General features: G+C 43.5%; 1 protein-coding gene across 1 annotated transcript in view; it reads right to left on the reverse strand.

Annotated features, from left to right (window-relative positions):
* Positions 1–448: 448 nt before the first annotated feature.
* cacna1hb (calcium channel, voltage-dependent, T type, alpha 1H subunit b) overlaps positions 449–20,818 on the reverse strand; it is a 39,044-nt gene continuing 18,674 nt past the window's right edge. Inside the window, exons 11-35 of the mRNA XM_041933013.1 lie at positions 18,360–18,511; positions 17,649–17,834; positions 17,222–17,339; positions 16,534–16,689; positions 15,697–15,784; positions 14,683–14,873; positions 13,250–13,564; positions 12,671–12,771; positions 12,253–12,376; positions 11,624–11,692; positions 11,249–11,433; positions 11,026–11,152; positions 9,733–9,858; positions 9,524–9,613; positions 8,887–9,079; positions 7,236–7,387; positions 7,012–7,121; positions 6,780–6,913; positions 6,628–6,698; positions 4,619–4,697; positions 4,190–4,311; positions 3,524–3,817; positions 3,275–3,425; positions 1,796–2,355; positions 449–1,150 (exon numbers count right to left, since the gene is read on the reverse strand). Of these exons, the coding sequence (XP_041788947.1) occupies positions 449–1,150; positions 1,796–2,355; positions 3,275–3,425; positions 3,524–3,817; positions 4,190–4,311; positions 4,619–4,697; positions 6,628–6,698; positions 6,780–6,913; positions 7,012–7,121; positions 7,236–7,387; positions 8,887–9,079; positions 9,524–9,613; positions 9,733–9,858; positions 11,026–11,152; positions 11,249–11,433; positions 11,624–11,692; positions 12,253–12,376; positions 12,671–12,771; positions 13,250–13,564; positions 14,683–14,873; positions 15,697–15,784; positions 16,534–16,689; positions 17,222–17,339; positions 17,649–17,834; positions 18,360–18,511 (4,596 nt within the window). The remainder of the gene's footprint in view (positions 1,151–1,795; positions 2,356–3,274; positions 3,426–3,523; positions 3,818–4,189; positions 4,312–4,618; positions 4,698–6,627; positions 6,699–6,779; positions 6,914–7,011; positions 7,122–7,235; positions 7,388–8,886; positions 9,080–9,523; positions 9,614–9,732; positions 9,859–11,025; positions 11,153–11,248; positions 11,434–11,623; positions 11,693–12,252; positions 12,377–12,670; positions 12,772–13,249; positions 13,565–14,682; positions 14,874–15,696; positions 15,785–16,533; positions 16,690–17,221; positions 17,340–17,648; positions 17,835–18,359; positions 18,512–20,818) is intronic.

A 20,818-nucleotide genomic window follows, 5' to 3' on the forward strand; every position in this document is an offset into this window, starting at 1 on the left:
ACCTTTCAGCTAATTTTGTCTTGTACTCTGACCAAGGCTTGAGGTGCAAGATAAAGGATGAGAGTGAGGGCAGAAGGAGGAGAGCAAGCAAGGGGAGGTTAGAGTTTGAGTATATATAGCAGGGCAGTGACTACTATGTCTGAACTAAAGCTAGGACTATGATAGAAGTAAAGGAAACGTCTTCTTGTGTGCATCTTGTGTGCAAACAGCACAAAGGGTCTTTGAACACACACACACACACTCTCATACACACAGTCTGACAGAGTTCTGCTCAAACACCCTGTGAAAATCTTGTGATTGGACGGGACGAGGTGAGGGGTGGGGCCCAAAACAGGACACAGGTATGCCTCCTGTTTTGGATTGCGGTTCCCGCCCCTCTGGTGTGCTTCAGCAGCACATCAGGCTCCTCCACTTCAGAGAATAACCAATCCAGCCTCACTGAGTTTGTTTAGTCGTCCACAGAACTTCCCTCTGGTTGATTAGGCGAGAGGGTCGTGGCATCAAATGACAGAGTCCGCCTTCTTAGCTCGACACTGCTGTCCATCAGCTGGGTTGCCATAGTTACCGGCTCCTCTCCTGGCGGTGGACTCATCCTCTGTTTCCTGTTCCTGTCCGACACTGGAGACGCTGATTGACTGAGGCGGCTCCTGGTCTCCCCGGGGCTCGGGGAGAGGTGTCTGCTTTTGTGTGATGGGCTGGGAGGAAGCTGTGTGTGTGAGTGTGTGTGAACAGAACTGTTAATGCGGCTGACTTCCTCATCTGTGTCGTCTAACTGGGGGCCGGGGTCAGAGCCGGGGCCAGGGCTGGCCGATCTGGAGCTACAGAGCGGCACTGATAGGGTGGATTCACCGCTGGGGACCTTCAGACTGGACAGGCTCTGCGGGCTGACAGGCCTCTTCTCGACATCTGCTTCTGGCTGCGAGCCACAGATGGCCTGCTCAGGTACATGTTCTTGCCCAGTGGTTTCACTGTGGCTCCGGCTGTGGCTCCTGCATGAGATGACCCTCTGGGGGTGTGTATATTTCAGTGTGTGTACACTGGACGATCGCTGGCGTGGCGGTGTGGAAGAGATGGCGGGCACAGTGAGGTGAGGCTCTGCCAGATCGTCAGCTGAACCGCTCTGATCCAGAGAGTCACAGCGCACAGCCTCCTGCAGACACAACACAATTTTAATTATGTGTCTGGTTATACAAGAAAAATAATTTGGCAATAGCAGCGGATCAGTATTGGCAGCAAATGCAGCAAAGGTAAACAATAGTGCACACAGATCACCTTGGATCAAAACACAAATGCAGAATAGTCGCAACATTTTTCAATCATAAAAACCATCACCTCCTGTGCAGAAGTACAATTTTGTCAGAGTTCATTATCCAGCACACAACAGACCAGGTCTTCAACTGCATTTAAAGAGTTTTTGGCCACTGTAATCATTGCTCATGTCCATACTCATCATGAAGCAATCGCTTCTTCCTCATAGAGCTTTAAAAAAAACCCATCAGTTGGATGTTTTAGCCCATTTAGTACAGCTAACTACAAATCACATATTCCTCTCTCATCAGAGCTAAAGATTTCACAATTTTGCCGTTCCAGGTCTCTGGGTGTATTTCTCCTGTCATTCCAGGCATCAATTCATTTCCATTCATGTCCATATAGTATGAAAATCAATTAGCTAACTCCATCCATCAAAGTCATCGTGAAGTCTGCATACATCATTGTGAAAGCTACATTATCCAGACTGATGTCTCTACTACTACCAGAGAAAAGAAGAGAAGAAGAAGAGGTGAAAGTAACACACCTGTCTCCGTAACTGTCTGCTTGCAGTGCGGAAGGACGATGGCCTCTTCAGGGCTGAACTATCTGGAACATAGGAGGGACTCAGCTTGTTTCTGTCTAAACTGTCTTCAGGACTGAGCCAATGAAAAGGACGTCCGCTGGCACTGTAGGTGGGACTCAGTCTGAGTGAGGAATGTCTGTCTATACTGTGGCTGGACATGAGTTTAGGTCTGTCTGTGCTGTGGTCTGGATTGAGCCTGTATCCATCCATACTGTGAGCGGAGCTGAGTCTGTGTCTGTTTAGTCGACGGGCCGGGCTGAACTTGTACCCATCGATACTGTGGGCTGAGTTGAGTCTGTGTCTGTTTATTCTGTGAACCGGGCTAAACCTGTATCCGTCTATACTGTCAGCTGGACTGAGCCTGTGTAGGGAGTATCTGTCGATACTCTGTGAGGTGCTGAGGCAGATCTTTGGCCTCGAGCTGCGTCCAGACCTCAGTGAAGCGTGGCTGATGACTGGCAGAGCTCCTGGAACCTGCAGCAGTGAGCTGCCTCCACTGGAGCCCAGAGATGACATGGAGCCTGCAGAAAACAATGTGGCAAAGATCATACAGACACACTGATGTAAAAAAAACTGAATGGATTGCAGTTTCCTCTAAGCCATAGATCTCCATCTATCTACATAAACTATTCTCTTTAACACATCAGTGAATGTTCTTTTATTACCATGAACGTAAACACTGTAGTTAAGTTTGACTCAGGGTTCACTCAGCCCATCCAGCTGTTGTAAATACTCACAGGAGCACTCGGCATGTATTAATCCACAGCTGAAAATAGACCCCCGCAAACACAACTCCAGTTTGAATAGTATTTACTCAGATTACAGTGAAACAACTACAAATCAAAGTGCAAATTTGTGACCTCTATGAAGAAAGATTCTGTTTTTTGGTCTGTTCATTGGATTTGTCCTGAACAAGATGTTTAAAAAGTCAGTGTCAACCAGTGAACCTGGACTACATACAGCATATCTTTGGGAATGATAGAGTATTGTTATTTCAGATAATGCTTAAATCCTTTTTTTGGGCTTATCTCCTCACTCTGTACATTACTTTCTGTTTGTTCTCTGATCAAAATGCATGTAAATAGAATTCACAACCTGTGTTACACTGTTTTGATTTGATAAATCTGCTGTTTTAAACAACCTATTTTAAGTTCCCACCAAGTGTGGAAAAACTAAGGGTGGGATGGGACCAGCAGCAGTGGAAAAAAGGTCACCCATGCACTTTGTACACTAGTCCCACCAATTTGTCTCTAATATTAAAACAAAAAACATTTCCCTCATAATAATAAGGTCTATAATAACAGCACCTCTCGCTGTGCCACATCACATCTCAACTGCCTTCTACACTATTTATGGAAGCAATAATCTTTACAGCAATCAGAGCTTACAGCAGAGTATAAACTGTTCCTTAATTTAAATGGCTATAAACAACCAAATTACCTGAGTAGCTGTAGCCGGAGTAGGCCTCATGGCCAATGGGAGGATAAGGGGAGCATCTGAGTGGCTGAACGTAACTGTCGCTAGGGAGAGACAGCATGCGTCCCATGCTCAGTAGGTTGCCATGGGAACACTCCTCATCCTCAACCTGCACCTGCCAAATGAGATCATCACCGCTGTCATCGTTATTGTCACCTCCACTCCCTTCCCTCTCACACATGCAGAAATATGAACACGCTCTCCGTCCGTTACCTGTGCAGGTGTGTCCACATTTGGCCCCAGGTCTCCGCTAACAGACGCAGTGCTGAGGCGGCGGTTGGCCTCCTCCCTCTCCCTCTCTCTCTCCCTCCTCTCTTCCCTCTCCTCCATCTCCTCCAGCTGTGCCTCCTTGTTACTGTCCTCCAGGTGCTTCATCAGAACGGCTACCACCACGTTGACCAGCACGAACTGAGCCGTTAGGACAAAGGTGACGAAGTAAACGGGAGAGATCAGGGGCAGGTAGGTGAGGCAGTGGCGATCCTGTGGGCGACACTCTCGCAACGTGTCCTGGATGACGAGGGTGATAGAAGAATATAGAGATTATGCATAAATGAAGAAAACTGATAATAGATAACGGGATGTAAGGTGATACACATATATATTAATGCCCTACAGTGTACTTCCTCTCTTCTCCAACAGAAGGAGATGTTGCTCTGAGTGTGAAAAGACTGTCACAGAAGAATAATACACCCTCCTTCCACTCTGTCAGCAGCTCTTAGTCTGTCATAAAAACAGTGATGTGCTCTCTTCTTTTGGCAACGCCTGTCTCATAACCGGTACTTTGAGACACACTCATATGCACAGACACAAACATGGACTTTGCCATCCCTCCATCTTCTTAAAAACTCCCACAGAGCAGAGGAGAGAAAGAAAGATAACCTTCATAATCCCATTCCAGTTGTCCCCGGTAGACACCCTGAAGAGTGTGAGGAAAGCCATGCCAAAGTTGTCAAAGGTAGCGTGGCGACTAAGACCCTCACATGGGTTCTCGTCCGAACACTCTGAAAGAGGATGAAAAGAGGAAAAGAGCGTTAGAGGCAGTAACTGTGAGAGAGGAAGGCGAAGGGAGAGAAGAAAGAGAACTGCGTGTAGATTAGAACACTGATTCTAAATTGACATAATTAATGTATGTAACACAACAAAATTTATGCATGTTACGTAATCCACGGATATCTCACCAGTGTCAGCTGAGGCGCACATTCACACACGCACACGCACATCAGCACCGATTTCTACGCATGCACACACGCACGTGCTCGCGCGCACACACCCTCACACGTGCATGCATGCACACACACACACACTAACCCAGTTTTCCAAAGAGCTCAACTCCCAGAGCTGCATAGATGAAGAACAGCAACATGAAGAGCAGACCCAGATTCCCCACCTAGACAGACATATTACACGCACACACAGATATATACAGTATATGATACACAGAAAAAAAGACATGTACAGTATACATCGAGAGAGACGCAAACATGCAAACAGAGAGAAAGAGGCCAGAGACAGAGAAGCCTTACTACATTGATGTTTACTACATCGTAAAAACTATCAGGAGCCATCATGATACCTGGAGTTGAATCATGTCTCAGATTTCCAAGGTGCGCTTTCATAGCCTGGATCCAGTCCTCATGAATCACAAACATGCCTGTTTATTCTAAACATAAAGCAATCTACAGGTACTTGGCTTGCTTTCCCCCATGGAAGAAGGTTTGGTGATGTCTAATTAGATTATGGATAAACCTACTGATGAAGTGCAGGGGAAAACACTCAGACAGCACTGCAAAGACCTGGGTTCAATCCCCAGCAATGATCTGTCACTTCAAAGACAATTGGCATTATTTGTGGGTGGGAAGGCAGTGAAGGATCATGGGTATTTTGCTGCACTACAGATTCCTACTGTGTTTGCTGGAACACAAGCGTAGATCAATGTGGGATCTACAAGGCATGTGATCTAAAATGGATATAATTTAGCTGCACTCAGGAGCAGGACCACCAGTTAATAAATGTCTACTTGCATACCTGCTGGTTCTCACTTACCCTGCACCAGCCAGTGGGGGGGGGGGGTTCACTAAGCCCAGGAGCCATGATATGAGCTATGATAGATCTTTCCCCACACCAGTGTCATCATCCTGGTCCACCATTCTGTAATTCCCTAATCCCTGTTCACTTATTTCATGTTCAGTCTAGGAGTCTACAGCCACATTAGTGGCTTGTAGTAATGTTTGGCACATAGTTTAGTGTGTTAATATTTACTTATTAGCATTTGACACAATACATCTGAGGATGATGTCATTAGTTTTGCAGGAATTTATTCATAAACAAAAATAAACTATGGAGAAATTACATTTCTGACCTTATGATGGTGCTAGATGAAAAGTCACAGTCACAGATCATAGAAATACAACAATCTGTCCTGATGGGATATAAACAAATTTCTTGCCAGTCTATCCAATAGCTGTGGAGATATTTCGCTCAAAACCATGAATATCACACCTCATCACTCGGCTTTACCCTCCAAAACCATGATTATCTTTACATTTCATGACATAGTCATCCAGCGAATAGCCTTCGCTGGAGCCAAACCACAAACTACTCACACACAACTACAATGGAACTGCATCAAAAATGCAGCATCCTCAATGAGACAGGTAGAAATATAGCAACTCGAATCAGGCCCTATAAATCTCTTTTGTCACATCACAGAGCAAAGTGATCAGGATATGCTTTGGCCAATCAGATATGAGCAATTATCTACACCTGGTAGTATATTTGGTTGTGTGTCGCTTGTATTATTGTGCTAATTCTACTCTTCCCCTCACAAGCATCGAAACAGAGAAGAAAAATACTGCTGCTGTGATAACTTGACATAGTTTTACAATCCTGCCTCAAAGGAGAATAAAGTGCTGTATGGTGTCTTAATGTGTGATAAGCCTTCAGACTTGACTCTCTGCTTCATATTTTATCTTCTCACAGATACCCAGTAGCAAAACAAGCGCACCAAAGCAGCCGGGAAGTCATGATTTAATTGGTGATTTATCAGCCACACTGATAAGTTTAAGAATCATCTATTAGCCTTTAGCTAAACATGAAGATGTCTTCATGCTTGTTTGGTGGTTACTTGGTGTCATTTGGTTTAACACTAAACGGTCCGTTGGGGGAATCGGCTATGTTAGTAAATCATGTGGGGGCAGTCAGTGCCAGCCCTAATAAATCGCTAATAAAACAAGCTGTCTGCATTTCTTCAGATCTGGAAACCAGGCTAGCAGTTAAAGAGACATCATATATTTTATGGTGTCGGTGCTGCCTCTTACCTGAGGCAGAGCTTGAATCACTGTGTCCAACAGAGCTCTCATTCCTGTAGCCATCTTCAACAGCTTCAGCACTGAAACATCGCAATGTGTCAACTCTTATCAGCCACATATCATTTGTGTGTTTTTGTGTTCGTGCGTCGCTGTGTGTGTACCTCTTGTTATCCTTAGGACTCTCATGATGCGTATGATGGTGGGGTTGATGGGGAGGGAAGCATTCAGGTCTATTTCCTCCAGAGTGATTCCCATGATGGACAACAGCACGATGGCGAGGTCCAGCTGGTTCCATCTTGGCACACACACACACATACACGCAATTTCAGTTTTTCTAAGGATGAAAGCTGCATGTTTGTGAGTGTCTTTGTATTCATGTGAGAGCCTGAATACCTCTCTTTGAAAAAGCGGCGCAGGCCAAAAGCAATTAGTTTGAGAATCGCCTCGATGACAAAAACCACCGTGAAGACATAATTGCAGTACTTCAGTATCTCCTCGAAGTACTGCAGGATACACAGACACATATTTCAAAAACCACTGTAGCTGTATTGTACCACCGCATACCGCTTCATTACTATGGTTCTAGGGCAGGTGGTAGAAGGTGTTGCCATGGTTACCCGAGGCTGGTTGTAGTGCTCCATGCTCATGGTGAGGAGGTTTGTGAAGATGATGATGGTGATGAAAAGATCCAGGTAGTTGCTGGTGCACACGGTGTGGATGGATCGACGCAGTGGGGAGTAGTCAGCGTAATACGGCTTCTCCTGGGCCCCTGCGTGTCACACACACACACACACACACACACACACACACACACACACACACACACACACACAGGGAGTCATGTTTCCATCATTTCAGAGGACATTACGTTTGCTTATATTATATTCCTGGAGGCTTATCCTAGCTCTAACCATAACCATTACTTGACTAACCCCAACCTTAACCTAAACCCAAGTCCTTACCCTAAAATTTAAAGATTTACATTATGGAGACATGTGTTTTGTCCCCATAAGGAAGGTGAGCCTCCACAATGTGACTGTGTCAACAGATTTATGGCCCTACAATGTGAGTAATACACGTCAACACACACACACACTCACGCACAAGCACGGCCATTAAAATGCGTCTGAGAGAAAAGCGTAATGTGAGCTATGAAGTCACTGACGAAGTGGGTGCCAAGTGGCGCACTGCTGTGTGTGCGAGTGTGCATATGTGTGTGTGTGTACAGACTAAAAGTGCCACCTCAGGAATACGGTCCTATCCATCACGCACACGCACACACTCCATGGCACCTCAAGGTGTCTTTGGGCAGAAACCCTCGCTGTCTGCTGCCAGACAGTTAACGGACTAAGAGGAAAGCACTACGAGAGATTACACTGCGGAGAGAGAAGGATGGAATGAGACAGAAATGAGGCAGAGCAAGAGAGAGATGTGTGTGTGTGTGTGTGTGTGTGTGTGTGTGTGTGTGTGTGTGTGTGTGTGTGTGTGTGCAGTAGTGGTAAGTGTGATTCTGAGAATGTTATGGACAGAAATTATGCATGTTCTCATACAGTATGTATGCAGAAAAAGGAGGTTTATCATGTGTGTGTGTAGTATTACATCTACAGTATACCGCTGCAAGTATATGGACCCGTCCACTTCAGTATGTTTGGTCTCGGATGTATAAAGAAATATTAATGCTGCAGATTTCAATGATAGTTGAAACAATAGTGTGCTTTCACCTCCGCCTGTTTCAACATGACAAGTCCTGGTGCACAAAGCCACGTGCATAAATGAAATGGTTTTCTAGGTTGGTGTACAAGAATCTGACTGGCCTGCACACCATCCGACACCTTTGGGATGAACTGGAATGCCAACAGTGTGGGGCCTTATCCCCCAACATCACCACCAGACCTCACCAACACTGGGCGAAGCTGCATTGCGTCTGGTTGTGCCACAGCTCCAACACATCTCCATCACTCTTATCCATTGGAAGCATTTCAGAGTCTTTAAATGGTCTGTTTAGCAACCACAAGCCAGAACGAATTGGACACTTGGAGTAATGCTGTTCTGGCTGGATGGGAGCAAAAACCTGCAGCCAGTTTCCAAAATCTTGTGGAACGCCCCCCCTAGTAGAGTGGAGGCTGCTACAGCATCACATAAATGCCAATGGATTTAGAATAACATGTTCAAAAATCCCACATGGGTGTAATGTTCAGGTGTCCACATACTTTTGACCATATACTGTATGCCTTGCACCAGCCCCCCCAATCCCCCACGCTCTCTCACTTCTCCTCCTCTTCTCCAACCGCCTCTGTCGTTTCTCCTCCCTCAGCCGCGCCTCCTCCTCCTCCTGCTGTTGGCGACACTTGTGAAAGTTCTCCACCACCACGCCCACAAACATGTTGAGCACAAAGAAGCTGACGATGAGGAGGAAAGAGATGAAAAACAGCAGCATCCAAGGGTTGTTGTTTCTTATTGGCTGTATAGAGTCAGAGGGAGAAAATGGAGGGAAGAGTGGAGCAGAGGTAGCACGGGGACAAAAAGGAAAAAAGAGGAGGACCAAAGAGTGACGAAAGAGGGTGAGGAGGGGTGGAGAGGAAGAAGACGAGAGAGCATAAACAAGGAGACAATGTAAATCCTGAGTCAGCAGTGGAACTGCAAGCACTGTCAACTCACATCTATTTATCTGTCTGCCTTTTTTCTTTCTGTACACCTTCCTTCTCTCCTGAAATATTTCCCCTTTCTGCTTGAAACAAACAAGATCAAATGGTCCCTGAGACTGACACAAAACAGAATCAAAACACAGTGAAATACAATATACACTGGCTGAATGGTCTGTATGTCTCCCTGATATTCATTTTTTACTTCCCACAACCTCTCTACTCCTCTGCGAATGTGTGTGTGTGTGTGTGTGTGTCTTCACCTGCTGGTCTACTCCAACAGCATCCAGGCCATCATACATGATGCTGACCCAGCCATCTTTACAGGACAGCACAAACAGAGACATCAGCGCCTGGAAGAGTGAGACACATATAAATCAGCGTCATGTTGTCACTCAGTTTGTAAGAGAGGGTGTCAGTCCTGTGTGTGTGTGTGTGTGTGTGTGTGTGTGTGAACATGTGTGTGACAAACCTGTCCCAGGTTGTCAAAGTTGTATTTCCGTCGAGCCCAGCGGTGTCCTGCCTCCAAACACTGGGTTTTATTGGTGATGTTACTCACATCGAGCCCGTCACAGTAGAAGAACTTCCCTTTAAACAGCTGCATACACAGACAGATGTGTGCACACAAATATGAAAACATACGAGAACACTGTAAACTCAAGGTAATATCAACACAGCTTCACAGAGCAAGAAAAGACGTATACAGTAAATTACTATGCGACCGCCAAGATGCTGACTGTATGTTCCAGCCGAAATATCCAAGTACCATCTGGTCCACTCTGCCTCACTCATTACAAGCACAGACACACTTCAGTGTGGAGTTTTCTCATTAGAGCATAATCCAGTGGTAGTGTGTTTTTGAGAAATATATGCTTGTGTATTAATATTAGAATCAGCATTTATCAAGCATCATTTCCTGTGCAAGCATTCATTTGAATATTTGCAGGAATGTTTGCAAAAATGGAGACGAGCACATACTCTAAAGGAGGAAAGTGGACAAAAACACAATTTAAATAAACATTTAAAAAATGCTATTGTAGGTAAGGATTTTAGGGCCTGGTGAAATGAAAGCAATTACTGGTCAAATGCAGTAATAAAATAAGCATTTTTTTGTGAGAGAAATATATTTTTCTTTCTTACACCTTTAATTTATTTGGGACCCTTCAGATATATCTTGGGACCCCATGGGGGTCCCGGTGCAGAGATTGGAAACCCCTGTTTTATAATATGATAATCTTATTGATCCTTCCTTTTATACTAGCCCCAGTTGTATATATATTATATATACAACTGGGGCTAGTTATTAAAAAGTCTAATTTATCAGTTTATGTATTAAAAAAACCGACAAAAATCACCTAAAATAAATGTTCATTTCATTAATCAACAAAATTAGTAATACAAAAATACATTTAAATTTAATTAAAAATAACATTCTCAGCACAATCCCTCTGCAGTTGAACCATTGTTTTTTTAATTACTTCCAGAGACTCCGGTGCATAATCAGCAGCTCATTTGCATTTCCTCCGAATTTTTCTCCTTCACTTTTTATTACCTGAAGCATTTTCTGGGCTGTGCCTCATTTATTTTAAACCACGGTGATCAGTGTCTTCTTGCAGCAGAAAACACAAGCTTAGGATATTTGGGTACATAAAACCAGGTGAAAATAAGCTTAGACTGACAGAAAATCTGCAAAAAAACAAAAAATAACGAGGATTATCTTCAACCAACAGAGGATGAACAGGGAACACACAGTATAAATGTTTACCTGGACTCCCAGAATTCCAAACACGATGAAAAAAGCACAGCAGATGAGGACAATGTTCCCGATGGGTCTGAGCGACGTGATCAGAGTCTCGACCACCAGTTTTAGACCAGGAGCTCGACTTATCACTCTGCAACACACAAACGCACATTCACGGTCATGCTACATAAGTACACCAGATAATATTAATGGAGTAAACACAAGAAAAAATCTCCTGTACTCCCACCTGAGTGGTCGCAGTGTGCGGAGCAGGCGGAGCACACGGAGGATTCCTAAGATTCGATTACCACCCGCTGATGCGATAGAGACCAGGATGTCCACCAGAGACACAAACACCAGCAGCCCGTCTAAGATATTCCAGCTGCTCTGCAGGTACACACCGTGTCCAAAGTACAGGCCCATAGCTACCACCTTGACGCACACACACAGACACACACACATTCAGCAAAAATTACTCAAATAGTAAAATAATATGAGGTAGAAAATTAGACTGAAAGCAATCGTCCCCACCCATGGAGAAAATTGCCCTTAAAGATGAGAAAATGACTGTGAAGTCAGAAAGTGAAGTTTTAATTCAGAAAACGTGTCTTGTTATGGTTACCTTGATCATCATTTCACCCACGAAGATCACAGTGAAGATGTAATTGGACACACTGAGGAACACCCGCTCCTGTCACACACACACACACACACACACACACACACACACACACACACACACACACACATATAAAGGTAAGAGTGTGCAGACACACACAGAGCAGCACATTCCTCAATTTAAGGGTTTCGTGTCCCAGCAGCTTCAGCTTTGATTCTGGGCTCAAACTAACTGCGACGTGTTACATAATGAGCTGAAAACAAATCCATTACAACTGTAGTAGAAACATAATAAAAACACACTGAGAACAGCACGTGTCCTTATAATGACTCCCAAACCGCTCTTACATCAGCAACAAGCAGATGAACTCCGCTGTAGTCGACAGCTTGTGTTGTGTTGTGTGCGTGTGTTTGTGCATGTGTATGTGTGTGTGTGATCTTGTACTTCTATCTCTGTGAGGACTGATATTCAGTTTTAAACCTTGACAGAGTGAACGTGTTGGAAGGCATGGCTTCCTCAAAGGGCTGTTTGAATAGTACCATTATAACCGTTAAATTTAGGTTAGGAGCCAACATCTTGTTTTAATGATGCTAGGGAATGTGAATGCGTATGTTTGTGTGTGTGTGTGTTACCATGCTGTGGGCCTGTATGTCAGGTCTCTCCAGGGCAATGGTGATACAGTTAAGGAAGATGAAGAGGAGGATAATGTGATCAAACATCTTGTGACCTATGACCCTCTGACACCACAACCTGAACCTAAAGAGAGAAAAAGAGAGAGTGCGTCATCATGTCTTTTATTTATCACATGATCTGTACTCATCACACATCGCTTCCATCCCTGCATTTGTCTGCGTCATGTGTATGTTTTCACTTGGACAGATTTAATTGATAAAAGTTAGAATTGTGTTACTAACCCCGGCTTTATCCTTCACACTTTCACTGTGAATTTTCACACATGTTGTGGTTTAAGCCACGCAGACCACTCAGAAGGATATCAGGGGCTGTGTGTATATGTGTGTCTGTGTGTGTGTCTGCGTAGTGTGCATTTACCGATTGTTTGGAGCGAACAGATAGAGAGACCACTCTTCATGCTCCAGGCACCACTGAGGCTCATATGGCTCCAGCATCTTCTTCAGCTTCTTACATAAACTCTGGAGGGAACACAGACACACACACAAGCACACTTACTTTTTTGGCATCATTGCTTCATTTTCTGAATCACAATCTACACTCCAAAATCATGTTCATGTTCATGTTCTTATAATCTAGAACGAAACTGAAATATTACTTTGCTCAGTGGAAAACAGTGACCTTAGGTTGTATCAGTACGTGTACAGAAAAATTCACAAACACCTCAGAGGCTTTTTAAACAATGTTTCCAGTATTTTTGACACCCTGCGCATAAGTGTGTAAGGTCACTAAGGTTGGTTGCTTTCACAAGATAATTAGCAGCAGCAGTTTCTGAGCTTTTCATTACGCCTAAACTAGCTCTTTCATTAACTTGTTTTATCTGAAATAACAACACAATCAAAATGCTTTTGAACAGGAACCTCTTCAACAGCCTAAGGTCTGTTTTTTTTTTCATCCGGGTAAATAAATATATAATAACACAAATGCAGGGAGCCGCACCTCCTCAGTCTCATCCTCCTCCTGATCGCTGTGGCAATGCGTGGTCAGGGGGGCATCGTCGTAGCAGTGGTCAGGAAGGTGAAAAGTGGTGCCATTGCAGTCAGGCGGGTGGAGCACGGGCACCTGTAGGTACTCCGGCTGGTCCAGAGATTGCTCCCTGCTGCTGAGGTTGGAGCTTGAGTGTGTGTCAGACAGCAGGGACTCCATCTCCCCCGACTGGCTCTTCCTGTGGAGGCTGGGGGCTCGGCCGATGCTGGTCCAGCTGGAGCGGCGGCTCTCTGGCCCGCTGTCCCACAGATACTGTGAAGATTGCAACTGCAAACAACAGTAACAGCGAGTGGGATTTTCAGACTGATTTTTCAAGTGCACATAAAGATTTAATTCTTCACAGAGTAAAGGTGCCCTGTGGAAGTTTTACTCAGTATCGGTGCTGTGGAGCAACGTTTTTATTTCATCGTACCTGCACATGAGGACAAACACCAGGGCTGTAGAATTCATCGCATTATGATCACAATCTCGAATCAGGCTGCAATGCAATCCCACTTTCTGGCATTATTCTGCCATGTTTGTATTAGCAGGGAGATCCATTGCATCAGAACAAATGCTCCTATCCTCTGCCTAAGCTACATCAACAAATGACAAGTGAGTGTTACTTGATGTATATAAATTCAACGTGTGTGAGAGTAAAAAACGTAAAAAATATAAAAAGAGTTTTAGGAAGACCAAAAATGTCTCAGTCGCACATCCAGTGATGGTGAGGAAGAACAAATCAATGTATCCACCTCGAGTTCTGACAAAAATGCTATGCTTACATGTAAAAACAAGTGTGCTGTGTGAAACTGGATTCAAAGAACATGATGACTGTCAAAACAGTAGCAAGTTCGTATAAACACCTGAAACATCATAAAAGCCTCATTGCCCTCCACAGCTGGAGGCAAGGCTTACGTGTTCCTAAGAATCGTGGGAGAAAACCTGATGTCAGCTCTGAGTGGAGAAAACTGTGGTTCTCATTTTGATCAGGAACGACAGCTCTGAAACAACAGCAACAGACGCCTGCCGACTGCAGAGGGCTGTAATTCAAATGCATAGTGCGTGCTGGAGTTCTTCAAAATGTTGGGCCCGAACTGAAACAGATCTAAACCCAGTCATTAATTTTCAAAAAAAGATCAAATTGAAATGGTTCCAAGGAAATCCAAAATGTGAACAACACAAACAGATCCTAACAGAGAGAGAGCGCCAACACTGACAGCTGCGTGCCACCAATTAACATGCAGCGACGGCTGAAAAGAGCAGCAGTGCATGGCATGTTTCCCTGCACTGCACAGGTTACACTCGCTGTCACTCTGTTTGAGTGCTTCTGTAAATCAGCTTTATGACTGTTAGTTAATGTGGTGATAATATACTGTCTGTAAAAGCATGCACCCAAGGCTCACCGGTGACCTCTGCTCAATGCTGTTGATGTCCATGGAAGCGGCACTCGCCCGGCGAGACTGGCTGGAGTTTATGGTGGGCGTGGCTGCGGTGTGTGTGATGACCGGCAGAGGAGGAGGAGGAGGGAGGGGCATGGAGGCTTTTGGATTCAAGAGACCATTGGGGCTCAGCATCATGGCCTGGATCTTGAGCTCTGTGCACACATACAGCGAGACCCAACTATTTTTACTGACAACTTCATAACTGTGTTTTCATATTTTCAGCCATTATTTGAATTGGTTATGATCAAGGCTGTAGACACATTGAGGACACAGAGGTCATGACAAGAGTATTTTATTTTTTTGTTAATCTGAGGACCTGAAGTGCAGTTTTTATGTATTAGAATTTATTGGCATAATGAAGTTTTAAAAAGGCAGTTTAGACATTACCATTATAAATTCTTAGGGAATGAAAATTTTAAAAACTCATGAATAACTACAAACAGTTTAACAGTTGACAGTACTAATCCTTGGCAGACTAGATAGCAATCTTAGAAAACAGCTTCCAGATCTATATCTTTTAAATATAGCGAAACTGGGACATGCAGCCGTTTTTGAATTAATTAAGATTTTACAAAAAAAAAAGAATAAAATAGAACATTTTACAGAATTTTTTGGGTTCCTTCAAAATAAAGGAAAACCACATGCAATATAAAACTACGTCAAGTACGGTACTGTTAAGCCAAGAAGCTGGTCTGTAAATTATGAGTGATGTTTAGACAGTTTGGGTAATAATTTAACAGTTTGTGTTTGTTTTCTCTTCAATACGAGTTTGGTTAACCTGAAGGTTTGTTTAAAACCAGTGTGATCATCTGACTGTTTACAGATGTCGCTGCATATCCCAAGCAATATCAGCAATTAACTTTGTGAGTACAACGTTATTATAACCAATAGAAGAGGTGAACAAAACAACAACAGGACCCACTTCTGCTTCACTTCCACGCTGCCCAGTTCTAAAGTAGATCTAAGAGTTTGTACCTGCAGCGTAAAGCTCTCTCAACTTCTCTTCATCCTCGTACGAGAGCGACTGTCTGTCCTCATCTGTCTCAGACCTGTTGGCGTCGCCCTGAAAACACACACACGCAGCACTGGGATCACCACTATTGTCATAATCTTCATCATCATCATCTGCCTTTTCTCACTGTCTGTAGACTGTTGTAAAACGGAAAAATATGAGCAAGTCAAGGGGGAAGACTTAGGAACAAAGAGCGGGAGGCAGACGGGCGGAGGGGATCTCCAGTGTTCTCTAGTTGAGTTATGTGCATGGCTTTGGCAGCGATCTCCTGTAGTCACGCCAATAAAGCTTTACTGAATTTAATTAAAATTCACGCCAGAAAGATGGAGGCAGACGGCTTTGGCAAAGGGTATTTGTGTGTGTGTGTGTGAGAGAGAGAGAGAGAGAGAGAGAGAGAGAGAGAGAGAGAGAGTGCTCTCTGATGCTGGAGATAAAAGATGAAAACTAAACAACAAAAGCTCACCAGCTGTGAATGGCAGGCGATATCAAACACATCCCTACCCTGGAGAGTATTATGTGTGTGTGCATGTGTGTGTCAGCCAGAAAGAATGGTATAGAGAAAGAGAAAATAACGGATAGAAAGAGAGATAGAGATAGAGGAAGAGAGGACAACTGAGAAAGAAAGAAAGAAAAAGAGTGACGGATAAAGAGAGAGAGGGTGGAAACCACACAGGCAGGATGGTAGAGATTATTCTCTTGTAAGCAGCTTTGGTATCATCAGCACAACAGAGCTCAATTAGTCTCGTTCTCTCTGCCTCGTTCTCTAAGTAGCTCAAATAAAAGTGCATCTTTGCCCTTACTTCGGCTTGAAAGCCCTCAACCAAAATGGCTACAAGCAAGTTGAAGAGGACGTAGTTGCCAAAGGTCATGAGGGCTACAAAATAGAGGGCAGCCAACGGCGAGGTGGAGGCCATCCCATTATAGAGTACCGCATTCCAGTCCTCCTGGGTGAGAATCTGCAGATGGGAGGAGATGTGGAGAGAGAGAGGTGGTAGAAGTCAAACGTATGAGGAGATAAGAAAAATACACATCAAACAGAAAATGGACCAGAAATGCGACCTACATTGCTAGTGGCTGCTGTAAGGACAATAGGAGGAATAATAAGGGCGGATTCCTCCTTTAATATCTCAGTGCCAGTAATGATGCTCATCAGTGTTAAATGAGCTCCTGTGGAGTGCATGTTTCATTACTCTTCCTCCCCCTCTGCTTGTGAAGCGTATCTTACCTGCCCACTGGGAGAGTTTTTATTTTTTGTTGAAAAGTCGAGCGTGAGCACTTGGAGCAAATGAAATAATGGAGAAGATCATCAGTGCTACTATTGGGGACAGCAGCAGCTGCAGTTTGAATGTCATCCCAATTAATTTAAAAATTGCATTACATCGACGGGGAAATTCCTCTAAATTAAATATTTGTATGTTTGCATGCTGAAATGCATCTGTATGTTCATATTTGTGTAAAAGAGAGTGCATGTTGGTGTGTTTGTCTGACCTGAAACACAGTGACAGTCGCCCAGAGCAGAGAGTCAAAGTTTTTTCTGTCAGGTAAAGTGTCTCCACTGTCTTGTCGCAAACCGAATTTACAGCCGAACAGATGCATCCCCAAGATACTGAAACACACACACAAACAAACACACACACGCACATGAAACAACGAGAAAATACATTACTTTTATTACATGGTAATTTAATATGGATACTGCGCAACAAGATGCAGTAATGCTGCCTGCGTGAGTAATTGTGTTTGTGTGAACGGTGATGATACATGTGGTAATATGTCCTACACCCAGGCAGGAAAAAGGTCAGTAGCAATAATTTTGATTATTGTGAGGTATAATCAGTGTAATTAAAGCCAAGAAAACAGTCTGGCTTGTGAGTCTTACCCCACAGTATCACCTTTAGACAAAGAAAGCACATACCTGAATATGAATATAAAGAGCATCAGCAACATGCAGAACGTGGCCACATTGTCCATGGTCTTCATTAGCACCACCAGCTGCCTCCTCAGGGCAGGAAGGAACCGGACCAGCTTCAAAACTCTCAGCAGACGGAAGGTACGCAGCACTGACAAGCCTCCCTCTGCCTCAACCGCAATCTCCCACACACTAAAACGCACACAGATGACAAGCAGATTATGAACACAAAGTTAAATTCACATTAAATTCAAAGGAATCAATATGGACTTCACCTCAGCTGTAACTCTTTTGAAGTCAGCATTAGTATCATCCACAAAAGCTTCCCTTTCAGCTAGGGAAAGTGCTAAATCATTTTTCCAACTACATGTGGCAACTGAAAAGAGGAAATGGGCCAATGCTGTTTACAACTTACCAGCCAATAAAGAAGGTGTGAGCAGTGTGCGCTGGCACAGTATACAAGCAAAGCCTTCAAGCACAGATACATAATTTAGCTTGTAGTACTACATAATGGAGTGAATACAGGGGCCCTGGACTAAGAGTGCAGTCACATGGCTTCACTGCCAGAACTGGGATGACTGTGACAGTTTGGGAGATGTAACTGCACTTCTGACTCACAGTGAAGACTTTCCAATGTCAAGACAAATGTCTAACAACAGAGTTCCCATTTTGTGGTAAACTTATAAACAAGAACTCCGGCCCACCCCCAAGCCCTACCTGATGATGACAATGATGGTGTCAAAGCCGTTGTAGGGGTTCTTGATGTAGCCAAAGAGCCCGAGAGCCAGCAGCTTCAGCAGCATCTCCAGACTGAACAGACTTGTGAACACCATGTTACTGATCTCCAAAATATCTGTCAGCTCCTGGGGCTGAAGAGACGCAGTGTTTGTGGAGAGAAAAGTGGGAGAGATTGATGTACAGATATTGGACAGGCACACAGAAAAATGAACAAATAAACAGAGACAGACAGACTGGCAGTGAGGAGTGCAGTTGAGTCAACATGTGAGGAATTTCTAAAAATGCTAGTCAGAGCTATAGTGTAGGTTTATGTGCTTTAAGTCTGATATTAGGAAAGAGAAGCTGCTCTAGGATGTGACTGCACTTGTGTTTTTACCCACAATCCTTTGGAGTAGAATAAGCACACTTTTATTATTAATACTATTGATATTACTTAGAGCAGTGGTGCTCAAACTCTTGAGGCACTGCAGGAGGAACACAAATGATTGCAGGGAATTATTTTAAGCACATGTAAAGTTAATCTGATTTATGAAGATTGATTCAGACCGCAAAGAAATTCAAGTACAAGATAACCAGATTTTTGACAAGGGCGAAAATTAAAAACAGTGGTGCCACATGGAAGTCCAAAGATTGTCTTGTATTTTTTTAGTTTAACTAGTATTTTTCATTAACACAAATTCCAGATCAGGCTCAGGAAATTAAATTCTTAAATTAAAAAAAAAAAAAAAAAAAAAAAAAAACAGCTCAGAAATACAATACAAATCTCTTCACAGCAACTCCTTTTTTTTACTGTGATAAAAGAAAATAACATAAAAGAGTAGGCTAACACATCCTTCTGGGTGTTCCCTGAATGCAACACACACGTATAAGTTACGTGTCATTAATGACGTGCACAATGCCGACTGTCAAGAAAAGAAAACCAGATGTGGAATGTTGTGCTTTCCAAGAGAAATGCAAACCATCTTTTGTTGTTGAAGTAAAAGGCAAGCCCTTGTGCCCAGTGAGGACGTGCTCACAGTGATGAAAAAGGCTAATTTCGAACATCACAACAGTTCAAAACAGGCTAAACTGGATGGGCTGCTAGGACAAATGCACTTGGATAAAGTTTAAGTTCAGCAGAGTTTGGATGCCCAATAAGCAGCTTTCACCAGGCCATTCTGACAGAGACTGTGTTATGCAGGCGAGTTGCGGTGAGCGAGCTAATAGTTGAGAAGCTGACACATGATTCAGAAGGAGAATTTATGAATTTATTCATGAATTAATCAAATTGGCAAAAGGCAAAAAGCTGTTGTGGAAACTCAGTGTTAGCAAGTGACTGTGTGATTTGGCCTTCATGGTGGACATTACCAAGAACCTCTCAGAGCGGAACCTCAAGCTCCAGCAGCTTCTCAGCTCTCTGCTTTCAAATGTGAAATTATTTGGAATGAAATTAAAGCTGTGGCATGTGCAGCTGGAAAGAGGAAACACTGTGCATGTTTCTACTCTGCAAGAACAAAAGCCAGCTATGACATGTGAATATGCTGGTGAGCCTCCTTCAGGCAGTTGGTGAGGGGTTTCGGGACATAAAAGGAACTGAACGTATTTGCTATGCTGTTGTATAAACTGCATGTACGTCCTGAGGATTTTCCCATTCTGAAGAGACATGTCCTGAAGTTTGCATCTCTGTCTGAGACAACCCACTACTGTAAGCAGTTTTCAAAACTGATTCTTGCAAAGCCTTGACTCCAATCAAGTCTAACTGACCCAAACCTGGAAAACCAGCTGTGAGTAGCATCATCGTCATCATCACTACCATCTGACATCAGACTCCTCGCCAAAGAGAAACAGTTCCAGCCATCGCAGAGGTTAGAGTGATACTTATGTTCAATAATTTAGCATGGCCACTAAAAAACGTTATAAAATTTTCAAAGCCTAATTTATCTGTAAAACCACAGAAAAGAGCTACAGCATGACATTCATTACAGTGATTACAAACATTCTGGTTTCTTTCTCCCAGCTCGTCAAACCAACAAAGCGGTGTAAACAACTAACTGTGTCTCTAAGCATGTTCAGTGACATCTGCCTGACACAGAGCTACTCTCCAGGGATCAAAACCAAATCTCTGAGGGGTTTCACACTTAACTGCACTGGTCACGTTCACTGAAATGAGGGAATGTCGCCCAGAGCAACAGCACAGCTCTTTATTTCGTTTTAGATAGTAACAATAGATTTCTATGGCACAGATATAAAAAACTATAATAGGCTCTGGAAACATATTCATTCATTAATTTTTATTGATGGGGTTTTGGTCTCTTCAGAAGATTTTTTGATAATAAAAAAGGTAAAAATAGTGCTGGGCTTATCCTTCAACATTAGTCATTCAAGAAGTTAAGGCCGTCCAGATCTATCATATTGTTCAGGAAATGCAATCCTCCCCCATCTCTCACAGTCTTTCCCTG

This window comes from Chelmon rostratus, chromosome 3 (assembly GCF_017976325.1).
Source record: "Chelmon rostratus isolate fCheRos1 chromosome 3, fCheRos1.pri, whole genome shotgun sequence".
NCBI classification, from domain to species: Eukaryota; Metazoa; Chordata; class Actinopteri; order Chaetodontiformes; family Chaetodontidae; genus Chelmon; species Chelmon rostratus.